Consider the following 27830-nt stretch of genomic DNA (forward strand, 5'->3'; position numbering starts at 1 on the left):
TAAATAATATTCCATGGCCAGATATTCAGCTCTATCCATCTACCAAATTAGGTTTTTGGAAATTGGTTGACATTGTTTTTAAATCGAAAATATGTTGATTATTGGCCAAAAATTGTCGAAAAAGGGACGATTTTCCCATTTTCGAGAAAGTTTATATCCTTTAAGGTTTGTCGTAAAATCGCTAGTCTCACATGGAACGCAAACCTTAAAAATTATTTCTTTTTTTACATAATTATTTCCATATTATTTAGTTATTAAATAAAAAAAAAAGTTTTTTTACGAAAAGTAAGGGGCGACATTAAAACTTAAAACGAACAGAAATTACTTCATATACGATGCTTCCTCATCAACGCCCCGCTCTTTACGCTAAAGTTTGACTCTCTCTTAGCTCTACTTTTTAAAACAGTGAAACAAAAAAATTAAGACGCATCCGTGATCTGCCTTCTGGCAAAAGATACAAAAATTCCACATTTTTGTAGATAGGAGCTTGAAACATCTACAATAGGGTTCTCTGATACGCTGAATCTGATGGTGTGATTTTCGTTAAGATTCTATGACTTTTAGGGGTTGTTTTCCCCTATTTTCTAAAATAAGGGAAATTTTCTCAGGCTCGTAACTTTTGATGGGTAATACTAAACTTAATTAAAATTATATATTTAAAATCAGCATTAAAATGCGATTCTTTCAATAAAATACGATTTTTTCAGTTCGTTACCACGAATTGTTTGATCAGGCTATTCTCCAGAAGCTACGTGCTTCGAGCCTGTTGTGTCGTGATAAAGCGGGTAACAGGAACTGAACATGACCTGAAGATGTCCCCATAAAATTCTTATTAAGTAGTCCAAAGATGGGGTAGAATAAAAAAGTGACTCTATATAAACAAAGAACATCAACAAGGACAGGTATACAGGAGAAGGGGATGGTGGTCCTCTTCTTACTGTAGAAACACTATGAGAGCGGAATGAAAGACTGCATTAAGTATTCACACCTGGAAGATATGGGGTGGACACCCATCAATCTACTGAATATTGGCCCCCAAGATCCCCAGGTCTTCAAAGTTGTTCAGAAAAGTCGAAACTAGGGAGGTCGACTATTTCTCACTAGCCTCCCTTCATTGGCTATAAAATAGCCGTGCCGTTTAAAGTATCGATGAATATCATAAAAAATATAATAATTTCCAAGATCATACACCTATTATAATTACTATTTCATACTTGCTGTTTAATTACTGTTTCACACTTACTATTTAATAACTGTTTCATACTGAATTACATACATAGTTAAGTTTATTCTAGTTTAATTTCTCAAAGTCAACATGCCAGCTAATAAAATGATTGAATATTTCAAGAACTTTAATTTATTTGTCAAAAACGAGTTAAAAAACAGAATCGAATGTAAACAAAATAAATTGCTCCCACATAAAACCCTAGGGACAAAAAATTTAAACGATCAGATCTTGAACTGGTTAGAAAAAAAAAACAGTAAATAAACAGAACCCTGGTACACATCGAGATACAAAGAAGATTAACGCATCAAAAAACTTACCAAAAACTGGGTTAAGAAGAGGGGGTGAAGGTGTGGTTGTAGAATGGGGTGAGTAACTTGTGCGAACTGGTTTCCCAGGTGGTGTATTGGAAAGAGACTGTTTCAACCGAAGCGGGCATTCTTCAAGAAGGTCTTGAGTCTTTCTTGAATCAACTAAAATTGAAGTTTTGTTTAACATTAAATTATAAGATGCTTAATTGCACAGGCTATAAAATTATTTAATTTGTGTAAATTTAAGCTTCACATTAAATATTTCTAAATAATAGATATTTCACAATAGATTTACATATAATAATCTTAAATGATAAAATATTTAATTGCACAGTTTATAAAACTATTTAATTCATCTAAAATTTAGGCTAATATAAAATATTTCTAAATTTTAAATATTACTTAACAGGTTTAGATAAGATAGATTTACATTATTAAATGTTTATTTACGCAGTCTGTAAAATTACCTAATTTATCCAAATTTTAGGTTTAGATAAAATATTAAGTGTTAGATGCAATAATAATAGTGATTTTGAAAGACTGTTAAACAATAAATAGGCTTTGATTTTTTTCGGGTTGACGGCAAGGGGATCAGACCCCACCTTTTGGTCCGTGCCAGTACACGCTCAAGAATTTGGATTTACAGGTAAGGGGTTGAAACAACTGAGACACTTGGGAGATATATATATATATATATATATATATATATATATGTATAATTTCGTTTGTATATTTGCACATTAGGGGGCGGGGTTCAGTGTAGCGGGGCTGCATGCAATATGTAACATAACCTAACCAAAATAGCAACTAAATATTTATTAAAATATAGCTACAATGTTGTTTTCCATTGGGCCGAAGCTAATTGTCTCCGTATGCAAACAGCAATAAGAAGGTTACTGTCTGATTTTATAGATGGAAATTCTCAAGTGTGTACTGGCTAACAGATGAGTACCCGAATTTCTAAATTATAGGACGGGGCTTTGCGATCACTTCTTCCACCATACTTCTGGTTTGGAATTTTTATTTGATTTAAATCAAAAATAAAATTCAATTGTCACAAAGAGAAATCATCTATCCCAAAACTTACAACAAACTATAAAAATTAAACTTTCGCAAAAGAAACTTAAATCAGCAACAGCTATTATAAATTTTCCAGACATTCTCCAGCTTTATTCCAAGCCTTGGGCCAGATGAGATCAAGATTATTGCCATCTGTCGTATATTTCCCTGTACCGAATGGTAGTAACGATCTCCGAAAGGGGCAGATTGATGGAATTTTCTTGCAAGCGCTGCAGACGGTAAAATATTTTCTCACGTAATTATGAAAGCATAGCACCAACGAAAATATAACAGATGTGCAGATAACTCCCTTTAACCGCCTTCAAGTTCCTACTACAGTATAAGTATATATATTCTTTTTATTGTGGTTCCTAATGATTTAGCCAAGGGATGGCTCACTCCAAAATCAAGTTTACATAAGCAGCGTTGCCACCAAGGTCAGTTCCTAAACTGCTACAATATACTAAATTTGCGTACTACACAGCGATTTTCGGTGCTATAGTCAAAATATTGACAAAAATAGAGCTAAAACAGTGCTTTTGTGTTATTTAGCAGTGTTTTAGCAAACCTTACGTGCTACAGTGACAAATAGTGCTAAAATTGCACTTTTGGGCAACAGATGACAATCCTGTACAGAAATCCCGAATGCACAGACGTTTAAGCAGCGTTGCCAAAGTGGTACAATACTTTTGGTACAATTTAGAGATTCTTGTACAATATGGTACAATCCAAAATTCCTGTTAGATTTCAGTGTATTTTGATTGCATTCGCCAGGTTAAATTTTCTTTTCTTCGATCAAACTTTTGCTTTAAAAAGGATATAAGCAAGACAAATGTATTCGACACATTTGGTCGAACACAAACTCGACACAAAAAGAAATCTCAACAAATTTCGCACTAATCATGGCACGATGAACCAGTACTTAAGATTGGTTTCTAACAGGGAAATTTACAGATTCTAAACATTAGGCCTACTAAATAGGTTCAGATAAAATAAGCTAAAATTATAAAATGTTTGATTCTACAGTTTTAAAATTATCTAATTTATCTAAATTTTATGTTTAGATAAGATAATACGTGTTAGATGAAACATATAAGCGAAAAAAACCTTTCGGTATTACCTTATTATATGGTATACACTCGAGAATTCGGTTCACAAAGATGAGACAATAGAATTTGGTTTTCAGAGTATTTATACCAGACAATTAGCTTCGGCTCGGTGGAAAACTACACTGCAGCTATATTTTAATTAAATATATAGTTGGTATTTTGGTTAGGTATTTAATGTAATGCGTGCCGAGCGGCCCCACTACCATTATTCATTGACATAGTTTTCATAATTTTGTAACTAAAGTATTGCATTTTCATGGTATTTTGTTTTATTTCATTAGCATTCACCAAACTTCACTTCTGTAGTGTATACCATATAATAAGGAGGTACCAAGCTCTTCAGTATTTATGTCGGTTAGATGGAAGTTGACGAGGAATGCTATAATTGTGCCATAGAATCTTTGTAGCATAATTCGGTCAAAAAAGTGGTACAATTTGGTCAGAAAAGCTAGTACAATCAAACAGTTCGTGGTAACGAACTGTAGTAAGGAGCGACCCGGCTCAATAGTAACCAAAACTCTAAAAAATGGAATTTTGATACCAATACCTACATCAAAAGAATCGCATTTTAATGCTGATTTTAAATATATAAGTTTCATCAAGTTTAGTCTTACCCATCAAAAGTTAAGAGCCTGAGAAAATTTGCGTTATTTTAGAAAATAGGGGGAAACGCCCCCTAGAAGTAATAGAATCTTAACGAAAATCACACCATCAGATTCAGCGTATCAGAGAACCCTACTGTAGAAGTTTCAAGCTCCTATCTACAAAAATGTGGAATTTTGTATTTTTTGCCAGAAGGCAGATCACGGATGCGTGTTTATTTGTTTTTTTGTTTTTTTGTTTTTGTTTTTTTTTTTTTTCTTTTTCCCAGGGGTGATCGTATCGACCCAGTTGTCCTAGAATGTTGCAAGAGGGCTCATTCTAACGGAAATGAAAAGTTCTAGTGCCCTTTTTAAGTGACCAAAAAAATTGGAGGGCACCTAGGCCCCCTCCCACGCTAATTATTTTACCAAAGCCAACGGATCAAAATTCTGAGATAGCCATTTTATTCAGCGTAGTCGAAAAACCTTATAACTATGTCTTTAGGGACGACTTACTCCCCCACAGTCCCCATGGGAGGGGCAACAAGTTACAAACTTTGACCAATGCTTACATATAGTAATGGTTATTGGGAAGTGTACAGGCGTTTTCAGGAGGATTTTTTTGGTTGGGGGAGGGGTTGAGAAGAAGGGGATATGCTGGGGGAACTTTCCATCGATAATTTGTCATGGGGGATGAAAATCTCCATGAAGGGAGCGCAGGATTTACTAGCATTATTTAAAAACACAATGAAAAAATAAATATGAAAAAGTACTTTCACCTGGAAGTAAGGAACAGCATTAAAACTTAAAACAAACAGAAATTATTACCCATTTGAGGGGCTCACCTCCTCCTAATACCTCGCTCTTTACGTTAAAGTATTTTTAGTAATTTCAACTATTTATTCTACGGCTTTTGTGATTCTGGGGTCATTCTTAATGAATTGGGACAAAATTTAAGCTTTTATTGTAAAGAGCGAGGATCTGACAAGGGGGCGAACCCCCTCATATATGTAATAAAAATATGAGAATACAAAAGTTCTTTACGTAAGCTAATTTATAAGTTACGTAAATCTCTTACTAATAAAAATATTCGTAAAAAATTAAAAGTTCTAGTTGCCTTTTTAATTAACCAAAAAATCGGAGGGCAACTAGGCTTCCTCCCCCGCTCTTTTTTATCAAAATCATTCGATCAAAATTATGAGAAAGCCATTAAGCCAAAAAAAAAAAAAAATGCAAATTTCGTTTTAATTATTCCTCTGCGGAGAGCCAAAATCAAAACATGCATTGATTCAAAAACGTTCAGAAATTAAATAAAAAAAAAACAAGTTTTTTTAACTGAAAGTAAGGAGCGACATTAAAACTTAAAACGAACAGAAATTACTTCGTATATGAAAGAGGCTGCTTCCTCATCAACGCCCCGCTCTTTACGCTAAAGTTTTTTACTGTTTTAAAAAGAAGAATTGATAGACAGAGTCAAACTTTAGCGTAAAGGGCGGGGCGTTGATGAGGAAGCAGCCTCTTTCATATACGAAGTAATTTCTGTTCGTTTTAAGTTTTAATGTCGCTCCTTACTTTCAGTTAAAAAAACTTGTTTTTTTTTATTTAATCTATCTCAAAGCGTTGGCAACACTGTGTATCAGTAAGTACTCACATGAGATACAAACATATATATAATAAGTGGGCAATAACTAGGTAATAGCAGGCAGGAAAAAATAAGAAGAATACTCTATATTTCCTAATTAGTATAATTTCATAGTTGCAAATGTCGGGGGTAAGAATGGGCCAGTGTAACAAACCTCTTTTACTGAAAATTACAAGAGTAATGAATAGTTGGGTATAAATGCATTTTACGATGAATTATACCACAGCAGTCTCGATAAAAAACCCTGGCCATCAGTCTTCACCCTTCTCTCTCTTCCATAAAGTATTTACTCTGCCCCCCTCCCCCCTCTCTTCCGAAAATTTGGTCCTAAGTTGAATAAATATGCACGTCCCGAGTGAATTTAGATGGGCTTTGGTTTGACCCGCCTGGGCATAAGAAGCGAGGTGCCGAGTACACTTCTAGGCCTATTATGAGACAGATTAGCATCTGGTTCTCATTATCACCCTTGCCCCCTCTCTCTCCATATCTCTTTCTCTCCCTATCTTTCCCTTTCTCTCTCTCTCTTTACTTAAATCTCTCTCTCTTCATCCCTTTATCTCTCTATACCTCAATCAAACTCTATCTCTCTGTCTGTCTCTCTCTCTCTCTCCCTCTCTCTCTCTCTCTCTCTCTCTCTCTCTCTCTCTCTCTCTCTCTCTCTCTCTCTTTCTGTTTCTTTTTTTCGCTTTCTTCGTAAAAAATGAACAAAAACCAGAAGAACACTTCGCTGTGCTTGATTCTGACTAAAACCATCTGGAAATATGGTATACATCAAATTGTTTTTAATGGACCACAACAATGATTTTGGATATAGTACAGATGTTTAAGACCGTTTGGTTTCTATCCTGAATTGTTTAAAATTGTTCAATCCAACAGACTCTGGCTTTGAACAAACTGCAGACCTTCTTTTGCGTCTAGATTTCATCACAGTTTCAATACGACGCTTTTAAAAAGTCGAGCTCACTGTTTATTCGACTTCTCTTTTGTTTTAAAATGCATTAAAGAGCTGCTTCCTGTTGATAAAGTGAAGAAAAGAATATTTGTTATTGTCTCAGAACCTTTCAACCTCACGTCTCCTCCTCGGGCTAGACGACTAAGTACAAACCTTTTAAGTAGATTTGTTAAGACTACTGATTTGGCTCATTTCCTATAAGTTTTTTTTTTTTTTTTTTTTTTTTTTTTTTTTTTTTTTTTTTTTTTTTTTTTTTTTTTTTTTTTTTTTTTTTTTTTTTACCGATATATTAGTGATTTTAGAGTTATCCTATTTATCATTAAGATATATTTTATCTGGTTAGAATTTTGTATTTGGTTGTATGAGACTGGTTATAATGTGTAAAATCGCATTATTTATTACAATTGTGTTGTATGTGTATTTAAATTGCTGTTTGACAATGCATAGTTGCAGTATTTTAATTCCTGTTTCTCAACGCAGGTAGTTGCTGCAGGCGAATCGCCCCTCCCCCTTCCATTAGCAAGTTAAGTGATACTACTCTGGTACAGTGAATATTGACTGAAGTGACATCCAAGCAAGCTAGTCATTACAGAAGGCGCAGAACAACTGAGTGATACGAACGCATATGACGTATTGGTCGAACGCGTCAAACCCCGAACAACAACAACTTTTCAACCTCACTTCATAACAAGAACTGCTTTACTTATTAAATATTATGAAATAAGTTGGCAATCACAACGAGCACGCGCGTTTAACGCATACGCTAAGAATGTGTTCCCGATGGAAATTGCAATTTAATTCGGATTTATTTCAGACTTCATGCATATTAACAGCGAACTGGAACAGATTATTATTTAATGTCTTAAAACCCCTTATAGCGATTACTCGAATACGAGCGATTTTAATGAGTAACATGTGAAAAATATTAGTGGTAATGCCTCTATACTTATTAATTCTCATAATTTTGGTCATTTCCCTCCATTTTTTTTCCAAATTTGATGATTCTGCAGCTGTTAATTGAGAAATACAAAGTTAATGTCATACAACATTTAATGCTAAGCTGATGCAACTTTAATGCTAAGCTGATGCAACTTCGACTTCAAAAACTTCATTTTCATTAAATATTATTAAAATTTTCTGTCAAACCTGGAATGCAAAATAAAATAGAAGAGGCTATTTCTCAAGCAGCGTTGAAAGGAGATGAAACAGTTTTTGCAGTAAAATGAGTTTTAAATGTTCTAAGACAACAATAAACGTTCTTTTCTTCCCGTAACGTAAAACGTTTTCTTTCAACGTAACGTAACGTTTTCTTTTCAACGTAAAAACGTAGGCCAACGAAGAAAAACGAAGTAAGTCAAAGTCGGTGAAGAACAGAAAAGGTAACCTTTACCTAAGCATTATTGTACCAAAGCCTAATTATTATATTTTAAAATAATTATAATACAAATCACTTATACTTCCCAATTTGGAAAAGCAACCCCTCAAAGAAAAAATCTCAGAGAACGGAACAAAGGTTGCGTGCAATGTCTAACACTTTATAGTTCCACTTATTTTAAAATTATTTAGCAATATCTTTCTATTTGGGAGTCTTTGATGTTTAGTTATAAGTTGATCTTTTGGTTATGAGTTTTTGTTTGAGTTTATGAATTTTGTATAGATATATTTTTTCTATTATATCTTCTTCTAATATTCATAAGTGTTGCTAGTGTTGCTAATTAGCTTACTTCTCCTTTTGTGTCTATAGCGAAAAGCATTATTGCTTGCCGTTTGATGTATTAATAAATAATAAATAAATAAATATATGCTATATTTTTTACGCATCGCTTCCACATAAATAATTTACACATTTCTTTCCAATTTCCTTATCCATTAGCTTATTTCTATAGAAGAAAATATTATTTATGTTGGTCATTACACCTTATGCTTAACCTGTTCTACATAAAAAAAAAAAATGTATTTTCCTTATCCACATTAGAGACAAAGAGGATATGTCTTCATAAATTCAAAGTGTGGCAGGAAATAGACAAAGATCTGCTTCTATTCCTAAAGACTGAATAATCATTTCATATGATTTATACAATATTTTTACTTGCTGTAATAGTGATTAAATGTATTTTTATACAATTAAGTGTTTTAATTACAATTACATAAGAACCTAGTTGAAATTAAATTTATATAGATATAAAAAATATTAAGATATATAAGAATCTAGAATCTAGAATCTAACCCTAGAATCTAGGGGATAAGATGTGCACAGAAATCTTCAAAAAATAGGATTATAAAAGGAGGGGGAAGAGCTACTTCCTTTACTGATATCTTAACAAATTCAGTTTCGCATCTGGATACCTCATTTATGAAAACTAACAAAATTTCATAACTAACAAAGCTACACGGTTTTTGAAATATCTTCAAGCTAGTGTTGGGCGCTATATTAATCAAACAATATATACATATTCTTACTTTCGATAATCGATCTATCGATTTTGATATTTCTGATCAATGTTTTGCTCAGATTAACTTTAGGGTTTGGCAAAATCTAATGACAATATTTGCAAGTAAAGAGTATTTTGCGGATTTTAGGTTAAATTTTAGTTGTACATAATTTAAATTTTGAATAAAATAAAAAAACTTCCGTCACATGAATGAACATTAAAAAAATCCTAATATGGAATTACTCGGGTTCTGAATAAAGAAAAATAAACTATAGGTTACTTTTGGCTATTTAAATCAGCAACATATCAATTATTTCCCTTGAGAATCGATTCTGCCTTTCAGTGATCAAATAAAAAAAAATTTGTTTTCAATTGAAAGCAAAGAGCAACATTAAAAGTTAAAAGAACAAAAATTTTTAGGTCTATAAGGAGGATAACCCCTCCTCAATACCTCGCTTTTCACGCCAAACTTTCTTTTTGTATTTTAAAAATTTAGTTGCTCTAACTAAACGGCTCTTGTGTTTCAAGAGTTGTCCTTAAATAATTGGGATAAAAAGTTAAAATTAGCGCAAGGAGCGACGTATTAAGAAGGAGATCCACCCTCATACACGGGATAATTTCTGGTATAAAGTTTGACTCTTTTTCTTAACTCTACATTTTAAAACAGTAAAAAACTTTAGCGTAAAGAGCGGGGCGTTGAGGAGGAAAAGCCCCTTTGAAATACGGAGTAATTTCTGTTCGTTTTAAGTTTTAATGTAGCTCCTTACTTTCATTTAAAAAAACTTGTTAATTTTGTTTAATTTCTGGACGTTTTTGAATTTATGCATGGTTTGATCTTGGCTCTCCGCATATAAATAATTAAAGCGAAATTTGCAAATTAATTTTTTGGGGCTAAATAGCTTTTCATAGTTTTAATCGGAAGATTTTGAGAAAAAAGGAGCGAGGGAGGAGGCCTAGTTGCCCTCCAATGTTTTGATTACTTAAAAAGGCAACTATAACTTATAATTTTTTACGAACGTTTTCATAAGTAAAAAATATACGTAACTTACGAATTAAATTACGTAGCCAACTTCTATATTCGTATGTTTTTATTGCGTATATGAGGGGACTCACCCCTCGTCGATACCTCGCTCTTTACATTAAAGCTTAAATTTTTCCCAACTCCTTAAGAATGACCACTGAATCACAAAGGCCGTAGAATAAATAGTTGAAAATACTAAAAATACTTTAGCGTAAAGAGCGAGGTATTACGAGGACGTAAACCCCTCATATGCGTAATAATTTCTGTTCGTTTTCAGTTTTAATGCTGCTTCTCACCTTCAGTAGATAAAACTTTTCATATTTATTTTTTCATTGTTTTTTAAATAATGCTAGAAAATCCTGCGCCCCCTCCATTGAAAGTCTCTTCCCCCATGAGAAGTTCCTCCTTGGAAAGATCCTCCCCGGTAACCCTCCCCCCTCAAATACCCCCCCCCCCCCCAAACCAAAAAATCCCCCTGAAAACGTCAGTACACTTCCCAGTAACCATTACTATATGCAAACACAGGTCAAAGTTTGTAACTTGCAGCCCCTCCCACGGGGACTGCGGGGGAGTAAGTCGTCCCCAAAGACATAGTTATTGGGTTTTTCGACTATGGTGAATGAAATGGCTATCTCAGAATTTTGATCCGGTGACTTTGGGAAAAAATGAGCGTGGGAGGGGGCCTAGGTGCCCTCCAATTTTTTGGTCAATTAAAAAGGGCACTAGAACTTTTAATTTCCGTTAGAATGAGCCCTTTCGCGAAATTCTAGGACCACTGAGTCGATACGATCACCCCTGGAAAAAAAACAAAAAAAAAACAAATAAACAGGCATCCGTGATTTGTCTTCTGGCAAAAAATGCGAAATTCCACATTTTTGTAGATAGGGGCTTGAAACTTCTACAATAAGGTTCTCTGATACGCTGAATCTGATGGTGTGATTTTCGTTAAGATCGTATGACTTTTAGGGGGTGTTTCCCCCTATTTTCTGAAATGAGGCAAATTTTCTCAGGCTCGTAACTTTTGATGGGTAAGACTAATGTTGATGAAACTTACATATTTAAAATCAGCATTAAAATGCCATTCTTTTGATGTAACTATTGGTATAAATCAATTTACCAATTTTTAGAGTCTCGGTTACTATTGAGCCTGGTCGCTCCTTACTACAGTTCATTACCACGAACCGTTTGGTAACCCCTCCTCAATACCTCGCTTTTCACGCCAAAGCTTTCTTTTTGTATTTTAAAAATCTAGTGGCTCTAACTAAACGGCTCTTGTGTTTCAAGAGTTGTTCTTAAATAATTGGGACAAAAAGTTAAAATTAGCGCAAGGAGCGGCGTATTAAGAAGGAGATCCACCCTCATACACGGGATAATTTCTTTCGTTTTAATGTTGCTCCTTACTTTCAGTTGTAAAAAAATGTTGTTGTTTTTCATTTAGAAAAGATCCTTTTTCTCTCTATAGAAAATCTACGCAAGAAAATTTTCCTTCGAAATTTTCTCCCGTGTAATATCCTCCCTCCCCCAGACAATTCCATCCCTACTGAAAATTCTCCATAAAAAGATTCTTGCGGCAATTCCGCCAGGAAAATTGTTTTTAACCTACTTTCGTTTGAAAAAAAACTTTTCTTTTTCTTTAATTTTTAATAGTTTTCAAATTATGCCAGAGATTCTCCCTCCATGGAAATTTTTCCCGTCTCCCCACCCAATGTCTCAATTGAAGGTTTCTCCCACGTAAAATTCCACCATAGAGAATCTATCCTGCGGAAAATTGTCAACTCCACGAAAACATCCCCCAAAAAACTTTAACTCCTTTGAAAATTTTACCTCGGCCATTTCCCAGGAATATCATTAAATACAAAATTGAATTGGTAAAGAGAAAGTAGGGCACATAAGCTTCGTATGAGAATTCTTGTAAATTCCTCCATGTATACTTTCCCTTTAAAAGTCTATCCCCGGAAAACTTTCCTCTTCACGGACAATTCTTCCCTTAGAAAGCCCCCCCACAGAAAATTTCTCATGGAGAAAAATCATCCTCCCCCAAAAATATCCGTTTATTTCCAAATAAAAAATACTATACGTAAACACTGAACAAATTTAATAGCTTACAACCGTTTCTCCAGGGACATACAGGGCCATATACAGGCCAGGGACATCCCCAGAGACATGATTACTTGACCTTTCAACTACATTCATCAAAATGGCCGTCTCAAAATGTTGATTGGGTGCTTTTAGGAAAAAGGAGAGTGAGAGGGAGGAGAAATCTAGTTCCCCTCCGTTCCCCTCGTTTTGGTCATAAAATGGGGAGCTAGAACTTTAATTTCCGTTTGAGCAAGCCCTCTCCCGATCTTATACGACCATTGGCTCGATACGATCACCCTGGCAAAAAAAACAAAACAAAAAAAACTAATAAATACAAATCCGTCTTCATCCTTCTGGCAAAAATCAAAATTTTTGCACATGGAAGCTAGAAACCCTTGCAGTATGATTTTCTCATATGCCAAATTTGATGCTGCGATTTTTATTTAAGATGTTTCAAACAGTTCGTGGTAACAAACTGTTGTAAGAAGCGACCCGGCTCAATAGTAAACGACACTCTAAAAAACAGAATTTCGATGCTAAAAGGTATATCAAAAGAATCGGATTTTTATGCTGATTTTAAATATATAAGTTTCATAAAATTTAGTCTTTGTCATCAAAAGTTACGAGCCTGAGACAATTTGCCTTATTTTGGAAAATAGGGGGTAACACCCCCTAAAAGTCATATCATAAAGAAAATCACATCATCGCATTCAGCGTATCAGAGAACTCTATAGAAAAAATTTCAAAGTCAAATCTACAAAAATGTGGAATTTCGTATTTTTTGCCAGAAGACAAATCACGGGTGCGTGTTTATTTGTTTGTTTTTTTCCCCAGGGTCATCGTATCGACCAAGTGGTCCTAGAGTCTTGCAAGAGGGCTCATTCTAACGGAAATGAAAAGTTCTAGTGCCCTTTTGAGTGACCAAAAAATTGGAGGGCACCTAGGCCCCCTCCCACGCTAATTTTTTCCCAAAGTCAACGGATCAAAATTTTGAGATAGCCATTTTGTTCTGCATAGTCGAAAACCATAATAACTATGTCTTTGGGGATGACTTACCCCCCAGAGTCCCTGGGGGAGGGGCTGCAAGTTACAAACTTTGACCAATGTTTACATACAGTAATGGTTACTGGGAAGTGTACCGACGTTATCAGGGGGATTTTTTTGGTTTGGGTGTGGGGTTCAGGGGAGGGGGTTATATGGGAGGATCTTTCCTTGGAGAAATATTTCATGGGGGAAGAGAAATTCAATGAAAATGGCGCAAGATTTTCTAGCATTACTATTAAAGAAAAAACAATGAAAATATAAACATGAAAAGGTTTTTCAATTGAAAGTAAGGAGAAGCATTAAAACTTAAAACGAACAGAGATTATTACGCATATGAGGGGTTCTAAAAATACTTTAGCATAAAGAGCGAGGTATTTAGGAGGAGATAAATACTTCACTCTTTATGCTAAAATTTTTTTAAGTAATTTCAACTATTTATTCTACGGCTGATTCAGGGGTCATTCTTAAAGAATTGGGACAAAACAAGATTTAGTGCGAAGAGCGAGGTATTAACGAGGGGACAAACCCCCTCATATATATAATAAATAAATATAAGAATGTAAAAGTTTGTTACGTAAGTTAATTCTTAAGTTACGTATATTTTTTACTAATAAAAACGTTCGTTAAAAATTAAAAGATTTAGTTGCCTTTTTAAGTAACCGAAAAATTGGAGGGCAACTAGGCTTCCTTCCCCACCCCTTATTTCTCAAAATCGTCTGATCAAAACTAAGAGAAAGCCATTTAGCCAAAAAAAGAATTATTTTGCAAATTTCATTTTAATAATTTATGTACGGAGAGCCAAAATCAGACATGCATTAATTCAAAAACTTTCAGATATTAAATAAAAAAAACAAGTTTTTGAAATGAAAGTAAGGAGCGACATTAAAACTTAAAACGAACAGAAATTACTCCGTATATGAAAGGGGCTTTTCCTCCTCGACACCCCGCTCCTTGCGCTAAAATTTGATTCTTTCTCGCAACTCTACTTTTTAAAACAATAAAAAACTTTAGCGTAAAGAGCGGGGTGTCGAGGAGGAAAAGCCCCTTTCATATACGGAGTAATTTCTGCTCGTTTTAATTTTTAATGTCGCTCCTTACTTTCATTTCAAAAAACTTGTTTTTTTATTTAATTGACTTGTTAGAGCTGTCTAAAAACTCTGTCTAAAACAATTTCTATATAATTTTTCATACAAATTTTCTGAGGCTCGTAGCTTTTGATGGGTATATGGACTTTTATGAATTTTATTTTATATAGATGGAGTCGGCATAAAAATCCAATTCATTTGATGTCTACTGTTATCAAGATTCTGTGTTTCACAGTTTCAGTTGTTATTGGGCCGAGTTGTTCCTTACTTACAAATTGTTACCACGAACTATTTGATTAACTAATCAGGCTTGGACACCACTTTCAGAAAGGAAAATTGGTGGCAGACATGGACAATACTTTAATGACAAGTTCCTATAAGTATTTCTGAGGCTCATATTACAAGACTTCCACGATTTAAGCGGATCAGTTTTTCTTGAAACTAAATACTCCCTTCAGAAAATATGGAGAGCCGTGATAGATGCAGCTGCTGATGAAGCTTGCTTTGAGTTGATTACTGAAACTTCATCATGTGCTCCTTACAAACTGGCTTAATTCTGTAGTGACTGAATCACAGGGACTGTGACTTGCATTTGTGACGGCACTTGCATTTGTTGATACAGATTCCAGTTAGGCCCAATCCATGGTTCTTGCTACTTTACAGGTATTGTCGGACATGGACAATACCTTTATGACAAGTTCCTATAAGTATTTCTGAGGCTCATATTACATGACTTCCACGATTTAAGTGTTCAGTTTTTCTTGGAACTAAATACTCCCTACAGAAAATCTTGAGAGCCGTGATAGATGCAGCTGCTGATGAAGCTTGCTTTGAGTTGATTACTGAAACTTCATCATGTGCTCCTTACAAACTGGCTTAATTCTGTAGTGACTGAATCACAGGGACTGTGACTTGCATTTGTGACGGCACTTGCATTTGTTGATACAGATTCCAGTTAGGCCCAATCCATGGTTCTTGCTACTTTACAGGTATTGTCGGACATGGACAATACCTTTATGACAAGTTCCTACAAGTATTTCTGAGGCTCATATTACATGACTTCCACGATTTAAGTGTTCAGTTTTTCTTGGAACTAAATACTCCCTACAGAAAATCTTGAGAGCCGTGATAGATGCAGCTGCTGATGAAGCTTGCTTTGAGTTGATTACTGAAACTTCATCATGTGCTCCTTACAAACTGGCTTAATTCTGTAGTGACTGAATCACAGGGACTGTGACTTGCATTTGTGACGGCACTTGCATTTGTTGATACAGATTCCAGTTAGGCCCAATCCATGGTTCTTGCTACTTTACAGGTATTGTCGGACATGGACAATACCTTTATGACAAGTTCCTACAAGTATTTCTGAGGCTCATATTACATGACTTCCACGATTTAAGTGTTCAGTTTTTCTTGGAACTAAATACTCCCTACAGAAAATCTTGAGAGCCGTGATAGATGCAGCTGCTGATGAAGCTTGCTTTGAGTTTATTTTTATATGAAATTCCGCCATGTGCTCCCCACAAACTGGCTTAATTTTGTAGTGGCTGAATCACAGGGACTGTGACGGCACTTGCATCTGTTGATACAGATTCCAGTAAGGCCCAATCCATGTCTCTTGCTATTTCACTCTCAACTTGGAGATGACCGTCATAGTTGATACACAATTTCTAGAAACGTAAAGTTGAGGTATGTGGCAATCCTGACCTGACCTGGAGTGTGATCTGAGCAAGGCCTATAAGCTTAGAAGATATTTTGTGCAGCAAAGACTTTTGGAGGTTCTCAGCAATGTTTAAGAGTCCGTCCACATTAAACGTAGTTTAAGAACAGGCTTTGTCAACTTATGGATACAGCTGTGTATGCTGTGTATCAGCATATACGAGTCAGTGAATTTAATACATTACTCTTCTTCTCGGCCATTTGTGAAATAAATTCCTATGTTGGATATTTTATGCTGGACGTTCACCGGTAGATACCAGTAAAAGACAAAATCGATATCAATATTTAGGTTTCGATATTCGCTATCGATATTTGGTACAATTTGCCGATATATCGATATCGATATCTAATATCGCTCAACACTAATACCAAAATGGGGTGCATAGACACATGAAAAAACAGGGATAATAGTTAATTTCCAGACGAGGTTGTCGGTGAAAAACTGGCCGGGGGGGGGGGGCTTGTATAAAATTTATAGGATGCAGAGTAAGGTATGAAGGTGTGTTTAAGGTGAGTTCTACCCAAAACGCATCCTACTTCTTAGGAATATTACCTCTTCTATGGAGAGCGGGAGGGGGGTGGAACTTAGGCACCGAGCCATTTTTCCTGTGATCACATGCTACACAAATATCTACATTGTGTACAGGGCTGGATTTAAATCTCTGACATCCCTCGGCCCCATAGTCTTGGCACCTCTGGCCGAGGCGATTTTTTCAGGGAGACATAGAGATTTATGAGGAAATCCCCAAAAATTCGGGGATAGTGAAATCCCTGAACAGAAGGCAAATGACGAGTTATGAGCCAAAAGTAATGCAAAAGAGAGGTGATGCCGAGCTCTCAGCTCCTGTTCTTGGGAGACATCTGGCAGTTTACAAACGGCTACGGAATTCCTGTGTCTAAAATCACTATTTCTGTAAATAGGCAACACAGCAGCAAAGCGCACCTGGCACTTTGCCCATAAATCACATCAGTCCAGTTTTGCTTAAAAAACAAATAGCTCGGTGTTTTTTTTTTGCACCCCTCGGCATTGTGAGTTCCTAGGCCTGGGCCTGTCCATTAATCCTGGCCTGATCCTGTAATGAGTTAGGGAGGTGTTCAGTTCTTTTCAAATATTTTAAAAATATTTATATAAGTCACTCGCAGTCCAAATAGGAAAAGTCTATAGTCAACTAGTGAAACCTACAAATTATATTTAAATTGGCTTTCTTAAAAAGTACTATTAAGTCTAGTGATTTAATTTATATAATTAATAAATAATTGTGGGTAGTTTGAACATGAATATCTTTTAATGACCATTGAACGTTTAGACCGTTTCTTTTGAACGTTCCAAACTTTTAACTTCCATTTTTCTTTTTGTCTATTTACAAGTATTTTCTCTTAAGGAAATATTCTAAAATGGACGATACAAGATAAAAGGATTTTCTCGCGACGTACCTGTCTAAGAACAGATGAATAGCGGCGTAAGATAACACAAGCAGCATAAAATAACATAAGTAGCACATGGCATCTAATCAACTTCTGTAATAGTTCACAGTAGTTAAGTAAACCTTAATTTTTTTTTCGATTTTCAAAGTATTTCACTATTTCTCGCGTAAATTTGGCTGGTTTTACTATTTTTAAATTTACCCCCCCCCCCTACATCCAGAATAGATGTATGGTTATGAGCCTGGCAGAAGATTAATGATGTTCCCTGGATTAACAATTTGGGAGCACAATTAGGCAATGGAGGGAATCTAGAATCTTCTTAAAAATCAGCCAGTATCGACAAACATGCATAAATATTTATATTTAAATGCACGAAAATTAAAATTATTGTTATTGTTATTATTGTTAACTAGAAACATAAATTTTTATTGACTGCGTCACTGGAAAAAAAAAACATGTATTTATCAGAATAGAAACAATATCAGATCATTAAGACATTTTTTCATATTTTATGACAGGAAAAGTGTCAAAACCATAAATTAATACTTAGATATATTCCAACGATGCTAAGTACTCAGTAGTGCCGACTGGTGTCGACATTTTGTTGTTTCCGAAAATCTCGAGCTAAGTAAACTGTCAGAACCAGCTTCTACTGTTGCTGACGCAAGGAATACTTATATTGGTTGGCCATAAATTCTATAGCATTTTTATACCTACTTACAGGAGAAAATAGGTAGTAGTTTAAAAAACGTGATCCATCTAAAATTAGGCACATACACAGAGAATTGTGCCCATCCTCTCGGATTTTAAGATTTAATTTGTAATATACCCTATATAATACTTGACTGTATCTGTAAACTCGCTGTTTTGAAACAATTGTATAACGTAATACAACGGGTACCTGAAGCTATCCTGCCAAGCGAATCTATTTTACTGTGAAGTGGTTTTTGACGAATTGCATATCTCGCGGACGAAAAACGACCTGGAACTTTCAGGAAGAGTTTGTTGAGGAAGGGGGGGGTAGGAAGAATTAAATTTTTATAGGGTGGGAGAGAGGTTGAAAAGATTTTTTTCTTCATTAATCCTTTGTAGCTCATAATCAATGTTTTTTTTTTATAGCAGAATCATTTTTCAGACCTAGAAAGTCTATATTTTTTATGTTTGTCTGACAAGTTTTGTTACTATTTTCATTTACTTTGCCATGATATATATTTTTTAATTTCCCCTCCCTGTTACGATTTATAATCCAGAATGAGTATTTGCAAAGAGTCACGGCTTTGTAATCAGACAGTAAATTTTTTTTTCATCAGTTTATCAGTCCTGGTTGAACTTCGCTGAGGTAAGGATGCTGGGACTGTTTAAAAAAAAAAAAAATCATTTTAGTTTTGTTGATTTTATGCTGTTGTAAATTTTTTCTTCTTATATATTTTGTATTGCTGAGGAAGACCCTTGGACATAGAGCCGAAATATTCATTCTAATTTGTTTCCCACTGTCTTGAGAAATTCCCTATTGTTCTTCTTATTTTCGGTGTTAATGTGCATCTGGAAAAAACTGCTTGTTTATTCTACATGGTCTTTAAGTTAGCTAGAGGGCTAGGCTTTGACTTTAATTGTAAATAACGCCAATACACAAAAAAAATTGCTTCCTGTCTATTGGCTTGAAATTTCATACAGAAAGTGCATTCAGTTTTGGCATTATTTTTACTGGCTCCAAATTTAACATAAGAGCAAAGGGTAAATACAGCAACGGGTAAAAAAGACGGGGTTATTTGGCTTTTGCTTCTGACATACACTTAAGAAACAACGTCACTGGTGTGCAAACTTTAATCTGTCGCACAATTAAATCTGTAAAGGTTAACAATTAATCTGAATTAACAATTAATTAATTAACAATTAATTAATTGATTAACAATTGATCAATTAACAATTGATTAACAACAAACTGATTAACAATTAATTAACAATTGAATTAACAATAAATAACAATTAATTAATCAAAAATTAACAATTTAATCTGTAAAGTTGTGAAGTTGAAGTGTATGATTATGAAGTTGTAAATACAATCTATAAGGTTATAAAATTAGCTACATGTCTAGGATCTGCTCAGAGTCAAATTATGCTTTAACAGCCGAATTTTTGTGTGATTCAATGGAAAAATGGTCTTTATCCGGGGGAAAATTTCATTCACTTCTATTCCAAATCCGGTTTTCCGACCGGCAACATTTTACTGAATTTGTTTTTTATGTAGAGAACTTGAAGTAAAATGTACAGTCAGACTAGAATCTTTTCTTTCAGACGAATGTAAAGAAAAAACCCGTTGTCTTACGGAAGTAAAGAGCGAAATTAAACTAACGATTGCTTTATTGAAAACTAAAAACCAAGCTCGGGTTGAAAAATCCTTTGCAAATTTTGTTGGCTCTGGTTGATAAATTCATTTTTTTTTCGGCCAGCTAAATTTTGTTGAAAATAAATATAAATCTTCTGTGAGGTTGTGATCACCCAAAAAGAAAAAAAGCCCTTATGCGGAGGAATATTCGGTTCTCCTTTGTTTCAAATCCGGTTAAAAATCTGGTGCATTTAGATGAAGTTTTTTTTTGTGTTTAGGACTTGTAGTAAATATACGATGAGAGCATATATTTATTTTTTTAAATGAATAAAGAAAATGCTGGTTTTCGCACAGAAGTAAAGAGCGAAATTATAACCAGCGATTGCTTTTCTGAAAACAAAAACTAATCCCGGGCTGAGAAGGCCGTTTTCCAATCGGCTAAGGTTTGCTCGAGTACAGTTGAAAAATCTGTTTTCGGCCAGCTAAATTTGGCTAAAAATAAATTTAAGTTTTCTGTGAGGTTGTGATCCCCCAAAAAGAAAAATAAGCCTTCATGCAGAGAAATATTCAGTTCGCATCTGTTTTAATCCGGTTAAAAAATCTGTTATTCTGACCGGCAACATTTTGCAAAGTTTTTCGTGTGTAAAGGACTCGTAATAAAATGTACATTAGAATAGAATCTTTTTAAGATTAATTAAAAAACACATTTTCTTACGAAAATAAAGAATGAAACTGAAACTAACTATTGTATTACTGAAAACACAAATCTTAACCCCCACCCCCTCCAAAAACACGAACTTTTGTTAAGAGCAGACATTTCTATGATTTAGTTTGTACAAAACAAAGTCTGTAAGTCTCTCAATAGTCTTTACAGCGACCACGACACCTGAAACATATAGTACAAAAATTATAATTCTCTAAAAAGCTCAAGCAAATTCAGTTTTCAGTAAAGCGCTACATTTTTTAGTTCTACAGATATTGGAAAATGTCAGAGGTCTGTTAATTTCAGTTTTCTTTGGAGAGATAACTTGCGTAATCGGCGAAGCAACAACTTTTGTTTGCTTTAAGTTAAACTTCCCTCTTTACTTCCATAAGAAAAACTTTGTTTCTTTGAATTAATGTTTGCTCTTTTTTTGATATTTTCAAATTTTTAAGAAGTTTTTAATTTTCAAAATAAACCATACATAAATCTGTTGAATAAATCTTTGCTAAAAAAAAGTCGTATAGTAAAAATGAAAACCTACTCTCAAAATTGCCGAATTGAATCAAAATAATAATCCTAGTAAATCTAGATATTTCCCATCTCTCCCCCTCAAAAGTGACGCAGTACAATTTTAAGACGGAGACAGGATACTACAACAGGCAAACATATATTTATGAAGGAAATTTCCCAGAGTCCTGATAAATGATGTAAAAAACAAGAGGAATAAAATAGTAAATACAACCCATGTTCATGTTTCAATTGCAAGTTTTTCACACCAGAAAGATTATGAATATTCGATGCTCAGTCTTTCTTTTGACTAGAACTTTCCCAAAAGCACACGATGAGTCCCAAGGGAACCATGTCACCTGAATTTCTTCCTTAGAACTTGGACCCGTTTTCTCATTCATTCACCAGCCTGACAATTCTCAGCTTCGAGTTTACCCAACCAAGCTGTATCCCAGCTGGTTGATTCTCGTCATTTTCAAAAGTTTACGAACAAAACGGTGGGAAAATATCCATAAGGGGTTTTCTAAAGTAGTTTCAATTCTATTCCAAGAATAATTTGTCATGCAATCCATTTGCAAGTAGTTATTTAATTTAAAGTTGTAATTTTTATTTATGCGTGATTCACATGACAAATGAATACGTTTCGTAACACAATGTGTATCTGTTTAAGTTCATCAAACAGTTCGTGGTAACGAACTGTACGTTAGGAACGACTTGGTACAATAGTAACCAAAACTCTAAAAAACAGAATTTGATAGCAATAGATACAACAAAAGAAATGACTTTTTTAAACTGATTTTAAATATGTAAAACTCATTAAGGTATATGTTCCCTCTGAAACAAGCAATTTTCTTACAATCCTGCAGCCGTAATTTTTATGCTTTTTGTGTTGATTTCAAATATGTAATTTCTGATAATTTTCTGACAACACTGCAGCCGTAGTTTTTATGCTTTTTATGCTGATTTCAAATATTTAGTTTCTGACAATTTTCTGACAACACTGCAGCCGTTGTTTTTCACGAAAAGGATAAGCTACTTTTTCACTGGATTTACTAGTCCCAGATCCGTCCATTCACTGAGAGAGAACTTTTATATTCCGTTTACTTTTTATTTAAAGATGAATCTGAACTTACTTAAAAAAGGAAAAATAGTTATTTTTCAGAAGGTTTCAACCAATTTTTTAGCAAATATTTAGTTACAAAAAACTTTGTATACCATATTGAATTTAAGAAATTTGGTTCGATGGATGGATCGACTGAATCTCAGCTATGGAATAATAGTGGAAATTTTCCTTGATTTATTTCCATGTTCCCACAAAAAAAAATCAATAAAATCAAAAGAACGTTAAAATATAAAAAAAATGAAATTGCAAAAAAGCTTATCACTTAAAGATTCATATTTTTCAGTGTTTAATACAAGTGAAATGACCTACTTAAAACAGTTTTCAAGTAGGATGGGTGTCGAAGGAGTAAAAATGGTTGGCAAAATGGAGTGCAAATTTTCCTTGATTTTCGTTGATTTATTAAAACCATAGGAAAGAAGAAGACAACATACTGAAACATCTTGCGCTGGCAACAAAAACCTTAAGTTTAATGTTGCACATCAAAATCTATGAGCCCGGGAAAGTTCGCATGATTTCCAAAAAAGGCGAAACACATCCAAAAATTAATTTAATCTTCATGAAAATCACGCCATCAGAGTCAGAGTGTCAGAGAATCCTACTGTAAACGTTTCAAGCTCCCGTCTGCAAAAATGCGAAATTTAGTTTTTTTTTGCAAGAAGAAAGATCACGGATAAAAGTTTATTTCTTTTTTTTATTGTTTTTTGTTTTCCTCAGGGTTGATGGTATCAAACCAATGGTCCTAAAAGATAGGGGGTTCATTCGAACGGAAATTAAAAGTTCTAGCGCCATTTTTAATTGACCAAATGATTGGAGGGTAAATGACACCTCGTGTCCATTTAATTAGAATAAAAAGCTTCTTTGAAGTACTAAAAACTATAGCAAGAAGAGGGGGATTGAACAGAGGGCAGCCCCCTTATATACGGGATGATTTCTGTTCATTTAAAATTTTAATGTTGCTTACTTTCAGTTGAGAAAAAACCGTCTTTATTTAACTTTATCATAATTTATTCATAAATTATGAATTAATATATAATATAATAATATAATATATAATATATTCATAATTATATTCGTATTCAGCAAAATATGCATAACTTAGTGATTAAACGTGCTACAAGACTATCGGCATGTTTAATGCCCTTAGGGTACCTGGCCCCATGAAAATTGTTACAAAAGTGGATTTCTGGAATTATAATGTCTGTGTTGGGAGTGAGCAGTAACCCTCTCGCTATTTTCTGGAAATTATTGACCAATTTTGTGGAACGCTTATTTTGTAATTGAAAGGAGACCGCTTTTTACCGCTTGAAACAACCCAGAAGTTGCCGCTGGGCTTAAAAGTAACATTAATCAAAAGTAAATAGGTGGTACCTTAGAGATTTTGTTAAAAAAAAAAAAAAAAAAAAAATGGCTGTAGAACCGTTTGGTAGTCTTGTAACAATTTAGCGAATATGTTATGTATATTTTTTGGAACTTTCCCCTGAAACAATAAAAAAAGGATTTGATGGGATAAGCTCAAATTACTACTGAGATTAAGGTTGGAGGGGCGGGAGGTCATACAATGAATACAGGCGAGACAAGGATGTGTCCAGGATTTTTTTCTGGGGGGGGGTAGAAAAATTTAAGAATGGCATCGAAAATTGATTTTCATGTATTTTTGCTGCGGTTTTACGAATCGAAAAAAAATTTGGGGGGGGGGGTTGGTTCAAACCCCCTAGGTCTCTAGATACGGCTTTGGCGTGAGGCGAAAATTTTAAGATGAATTTTTAAATTAATTCTCTAATAACAGAAACTCAAGAGTCAAAAATTTATTCTCAAGAGCAGAAAATGATTCCAAGATATACGAGTTATATGATCAAAAGCTATTCCAAGACAAAAATGTATAATTTTTTAGAGAAAAGATCGAAAAGTGACGCTCATTATGATGAAAATTTAAATCTTTATTAAACCTGAACTCGATGACAGTCATTTTAAATTATATAAGAAACTGTTATTGTGAATTAAAGCAAGGAACTAAATGTCATTTACACCTGAACTGTGTTAACGCCTGTTTCTGATGTTTGTAAAATTTCTCCTTTTCCTAAAAAAAGCGAATCGCTGTAATTACAAGTAACATCTGTCCCTTAGCAAGGGAAAACTTCTCGACGACAAATGTCCCACATCTGTGCTTTATAACAAAATATTCAACTGTAACTGACTTAATGTTCTAAGAAAAGAGTATCCCCACCTGCTTCACTGACATAATGGAACACACCCAAATAAGATACATAACAGCCCTCAAGTATTCCCTGGAGTGTGAACCGTAAAGGAATATATACGGAAGTAGAATCGAAAAAAGTGTAATCAAGAAGGCAAACTAGAGAGTGCCAGCTTATAAGTATAAAAGATTCGGTACTTATTTTAAAGCTTGGCTCTGAATGGTGTTAAATTTCATGCAGTACCCAGATTTTCCGCCAACGCGAGAAATAAAAATCTCACTTTAGGTGAATATTGGTTAATTTCGGTTTCGATTAAGAGTTGAAAAAGTCTTTCTTCCGCTGGAAAAACTGTGTTCTAACATACAAAAGCTTCCGCAAAAACATTAGCAAAAATGTTCTATTGCATCCTGGGGAGATGTACAAAGAGAGGCACTGAATATGATGAGGAGCGTGTGAGCTGTGTTGGCCTCAGGTGCCTTGGTGCTGCGATGAGTTGTTAGTAGCAGTAGTAGTAGTTCTATTGTATCCTTCTTCAAATAGGTTCCTAAAATACTCACTTAAAACAAAATACCTGATTTTAATAGAAGTTTAATTAAAACAAGTTTAATAAAACCCAGTTTAATAAAAGAAAATCGAAGAATTTCGCTATCAACCATATATTTCAGCTGGGTTTCACATGCCGACGTTGCTTGATCGTATTACTTAATCAAAGAGAAAATATTCCCAGTCGGCTGCCACAAAGCAAAAGCCCTTCCTCATCCCTCCCACCGCGGAAGTAGAAACCTCAGTGAGCGCTCGTTAAGTCAAAAATTGAAAAAGTTCTAGGGTTTCTTTTAAAAGTCAAGAGTGATTGGATAGCAACTATCCCCGTTCTTAGAATCTTTTTGGTATCTGGTCCTTTTGTAACTCCTTAGGATCTCAGTACAACATTTCAAGGCATCAATTTTTATGACACTTGGTATTTACCAAGTGACATATAGCGATCGCAAATTCGGTCGGTCTGTCTGTCCCGGTTTTGCTACTTTAGGGACTTCCAGGTAAGCTTGGACGATGAAATTTGGCAGGCGTATCAGTGACCGGACCAGATTAAATTAGAAATAGTCGTTTTCGTGATTTGACCATCTGGGGGGGAGTGGGGGTCGGTTAATTCGGAAAAAATAGAAAAAATGAAGTATTTCTAACTTACGAACGGGTGATGGGACCTTATTGAAATTTGATATTTGGAAGGATATCCTGTCGAAGAGTTCTTATTTTAAATCCCGACCACATCCGGTCACATTGGGAGTAGTTGGGGAGGGGGCTAAAATCATGGAAAACGCTTAGAATGGAGGGATCGGGATGAAACTTGGTGGTAAGTCCTAGGTACGTGATTGGCATAACCGGAACAGATCCGCTCTGTCTGGGGGAGTTGCAGGGGGGGGGGGGGTCAATTCTGAAAATTAGAAAAAAATTGAGGTATTTTTAACTTACGAAGGAGTGATCGGATCTTAATGAACTTCGATGTTTAGAAGGATATCGTGTCTCACAGCTCTTATTTCAAATCCCGACCGGATTCGGTGAAGGGGAAGTTGGGGGAGCGGAACCTAAAATCTTGGAAAAAGCTTAGAGTGGAGGGATCGGGATGAAACTTGGTGGGAAAAATAAGCACAAGTCCTAGATACGGGATTGACATAATTGGACTGGATCTGCTCTCTTTGGGGGAGTTGGGGGGAGGGTTAATTCTAAAAAATCAGAAAAATTGAGGTATTTTTAACTTAAGAACGGGTGACCGGATCTTAACGAAATTTGATATTTAGAAGGAACTCATGTCTCAGAGCTCTTATTTTAAATCCCGACCAGATCTTTTGACATTGGGGGGGGGGGAATTGGAGGGGGAAACCGGAAATCTTGGAAAACGCTTATAAATGTAGTAGATACGTTATTGACGTAACCGGACTGGATCCGCTCTCTTTGGTGGAGTTAGGTGGTGGGGTTCAGTGCTTTGGTGAGTTTGGTGCTTCTGGACGTGCTAGGACGATGAAAATTGGTAGGCGTGTCAGGGAGCTGCACAAATTGACTTGATAAAGTCGTTTTCCCCGATTCAACCATCTGGGGGGCTGAAGGGAGAGGAAGAATTAGAAAAATTGAGGTATTTTTAACTTACGAGTGGGTGATCGGATCTTAATGAATTTTGATATTCAGAAGGACCTCGTGACTCAGAGCTCTTATTTTAAATCCCGACCGGCATTAAGCCGCTGATTTTCCTTTTATAGCAATCTATTGATTGTTAGAATTTTTCTAGAGCTCATACCATATGAGCTCTTGGCTCTTCCGGTTTCGTCACAAGTGCCATATGAGCTTATAGCTCTTGTCTTAAGAATAGTTGAAAATATCACTAAATTTTCGTCCATGGATGGCAAAATCCTCAGAGTCACTGAGATTCATAGGATCTTCGCTACATTCAGAGGATCTTCTTAAGCCGTTGGGTGTAATGTTTTTGGCTCTTTTTTTGAGGGGGTAGGGTGGATTTCTCAAGCGCCTTTCAGTTTTTTATTTGGGTTCACTACTACCAAAAACTGCATAACTTCATATATATATATATATATATATATATATATATATATATATATATATATATATATATATATATATATATATATATATATATATATATATGAATATAAATATATACATATATATATATATATATATATATATATATATATATATATATATATATATATATATATGTATATATTATATATATATATATATATATATATATATATATATATATATATATATATATATATATATATATATAAATATATACATATATATATATATATATATATATATATATATATATATATATATATATATGTATATATTATATATATATATATATATGTATATATATATATATATATATATATTTATATATATATATATATATATATATATATATATATATATATATATATATATATATATATATATATATATATATATATATATATATATATATATATATATATATATATATATATATATATATATATATATATATGATATATGCGGTTAAAAGATAAGCTGCAGTCAGAATTACAGGCAATCGCGAAAAAAAACTAGCATCAAAACGTGTCGAAAATGGAGTGAAGAAAAAAGAATTGTGCTTTTGGAAGACAAGCGATAGCAAAAATCAAAACGAGTCGAAAATGAAAGTGAAGAAGAAAGAAATATTGCATTAGAACAACTAGGCCATCACAATCTTCGACGCCAACAGAATGTGGCGCGAAACCCAGTACAAACC

The 27830-nt window shown here is 34.4% G+C and overlaps 1 protein-coding gene across 8 annotated transcripts in view; it reads right to left on the reverse strand.

The window, feature by feature from the left end:
• Window positions 1–27830, reverse strand: part of LOC136027981 (protein CBFA2T1-like) — a 95442-nt gene that overhangs the window by 29533 nt on the left and 38079 nt on the right. For 4 of the 8 annotated variants that reach the window (XM_065705481.1, XM_065705479.1, XM_065705480.1 and 1 more), the window contains exon 3: window positions 1546–1698. The exons of 3 other annotated variants lie outside the window; for them this stretch is intronic. In XM_065705481.1, the coding sequence (XP_065561553.1) occupies window positions 1546–1698 (153 nt within the window). Of the gene's footprint in view, window positions 1–1545; window positions 1699–7500; window positions 7583–27830 lie in introns of those variants that run through there. One more of the 8 variants, XM_065705483.1, reaches the window with a different exon arrangement.

Source organism: Artemia franciscana, chromosome 6, assembly GCF_032884065.1.
Source record: "Artemia franciscana chromosome 6, ASM3288406v1, whole genome shotgun sequence".
NCBI lineage: Eukaryota > Metazoa > Arthropoda > Branchiopoda > Anostraca > Artemiidae > Artemia > Artemia franciscana.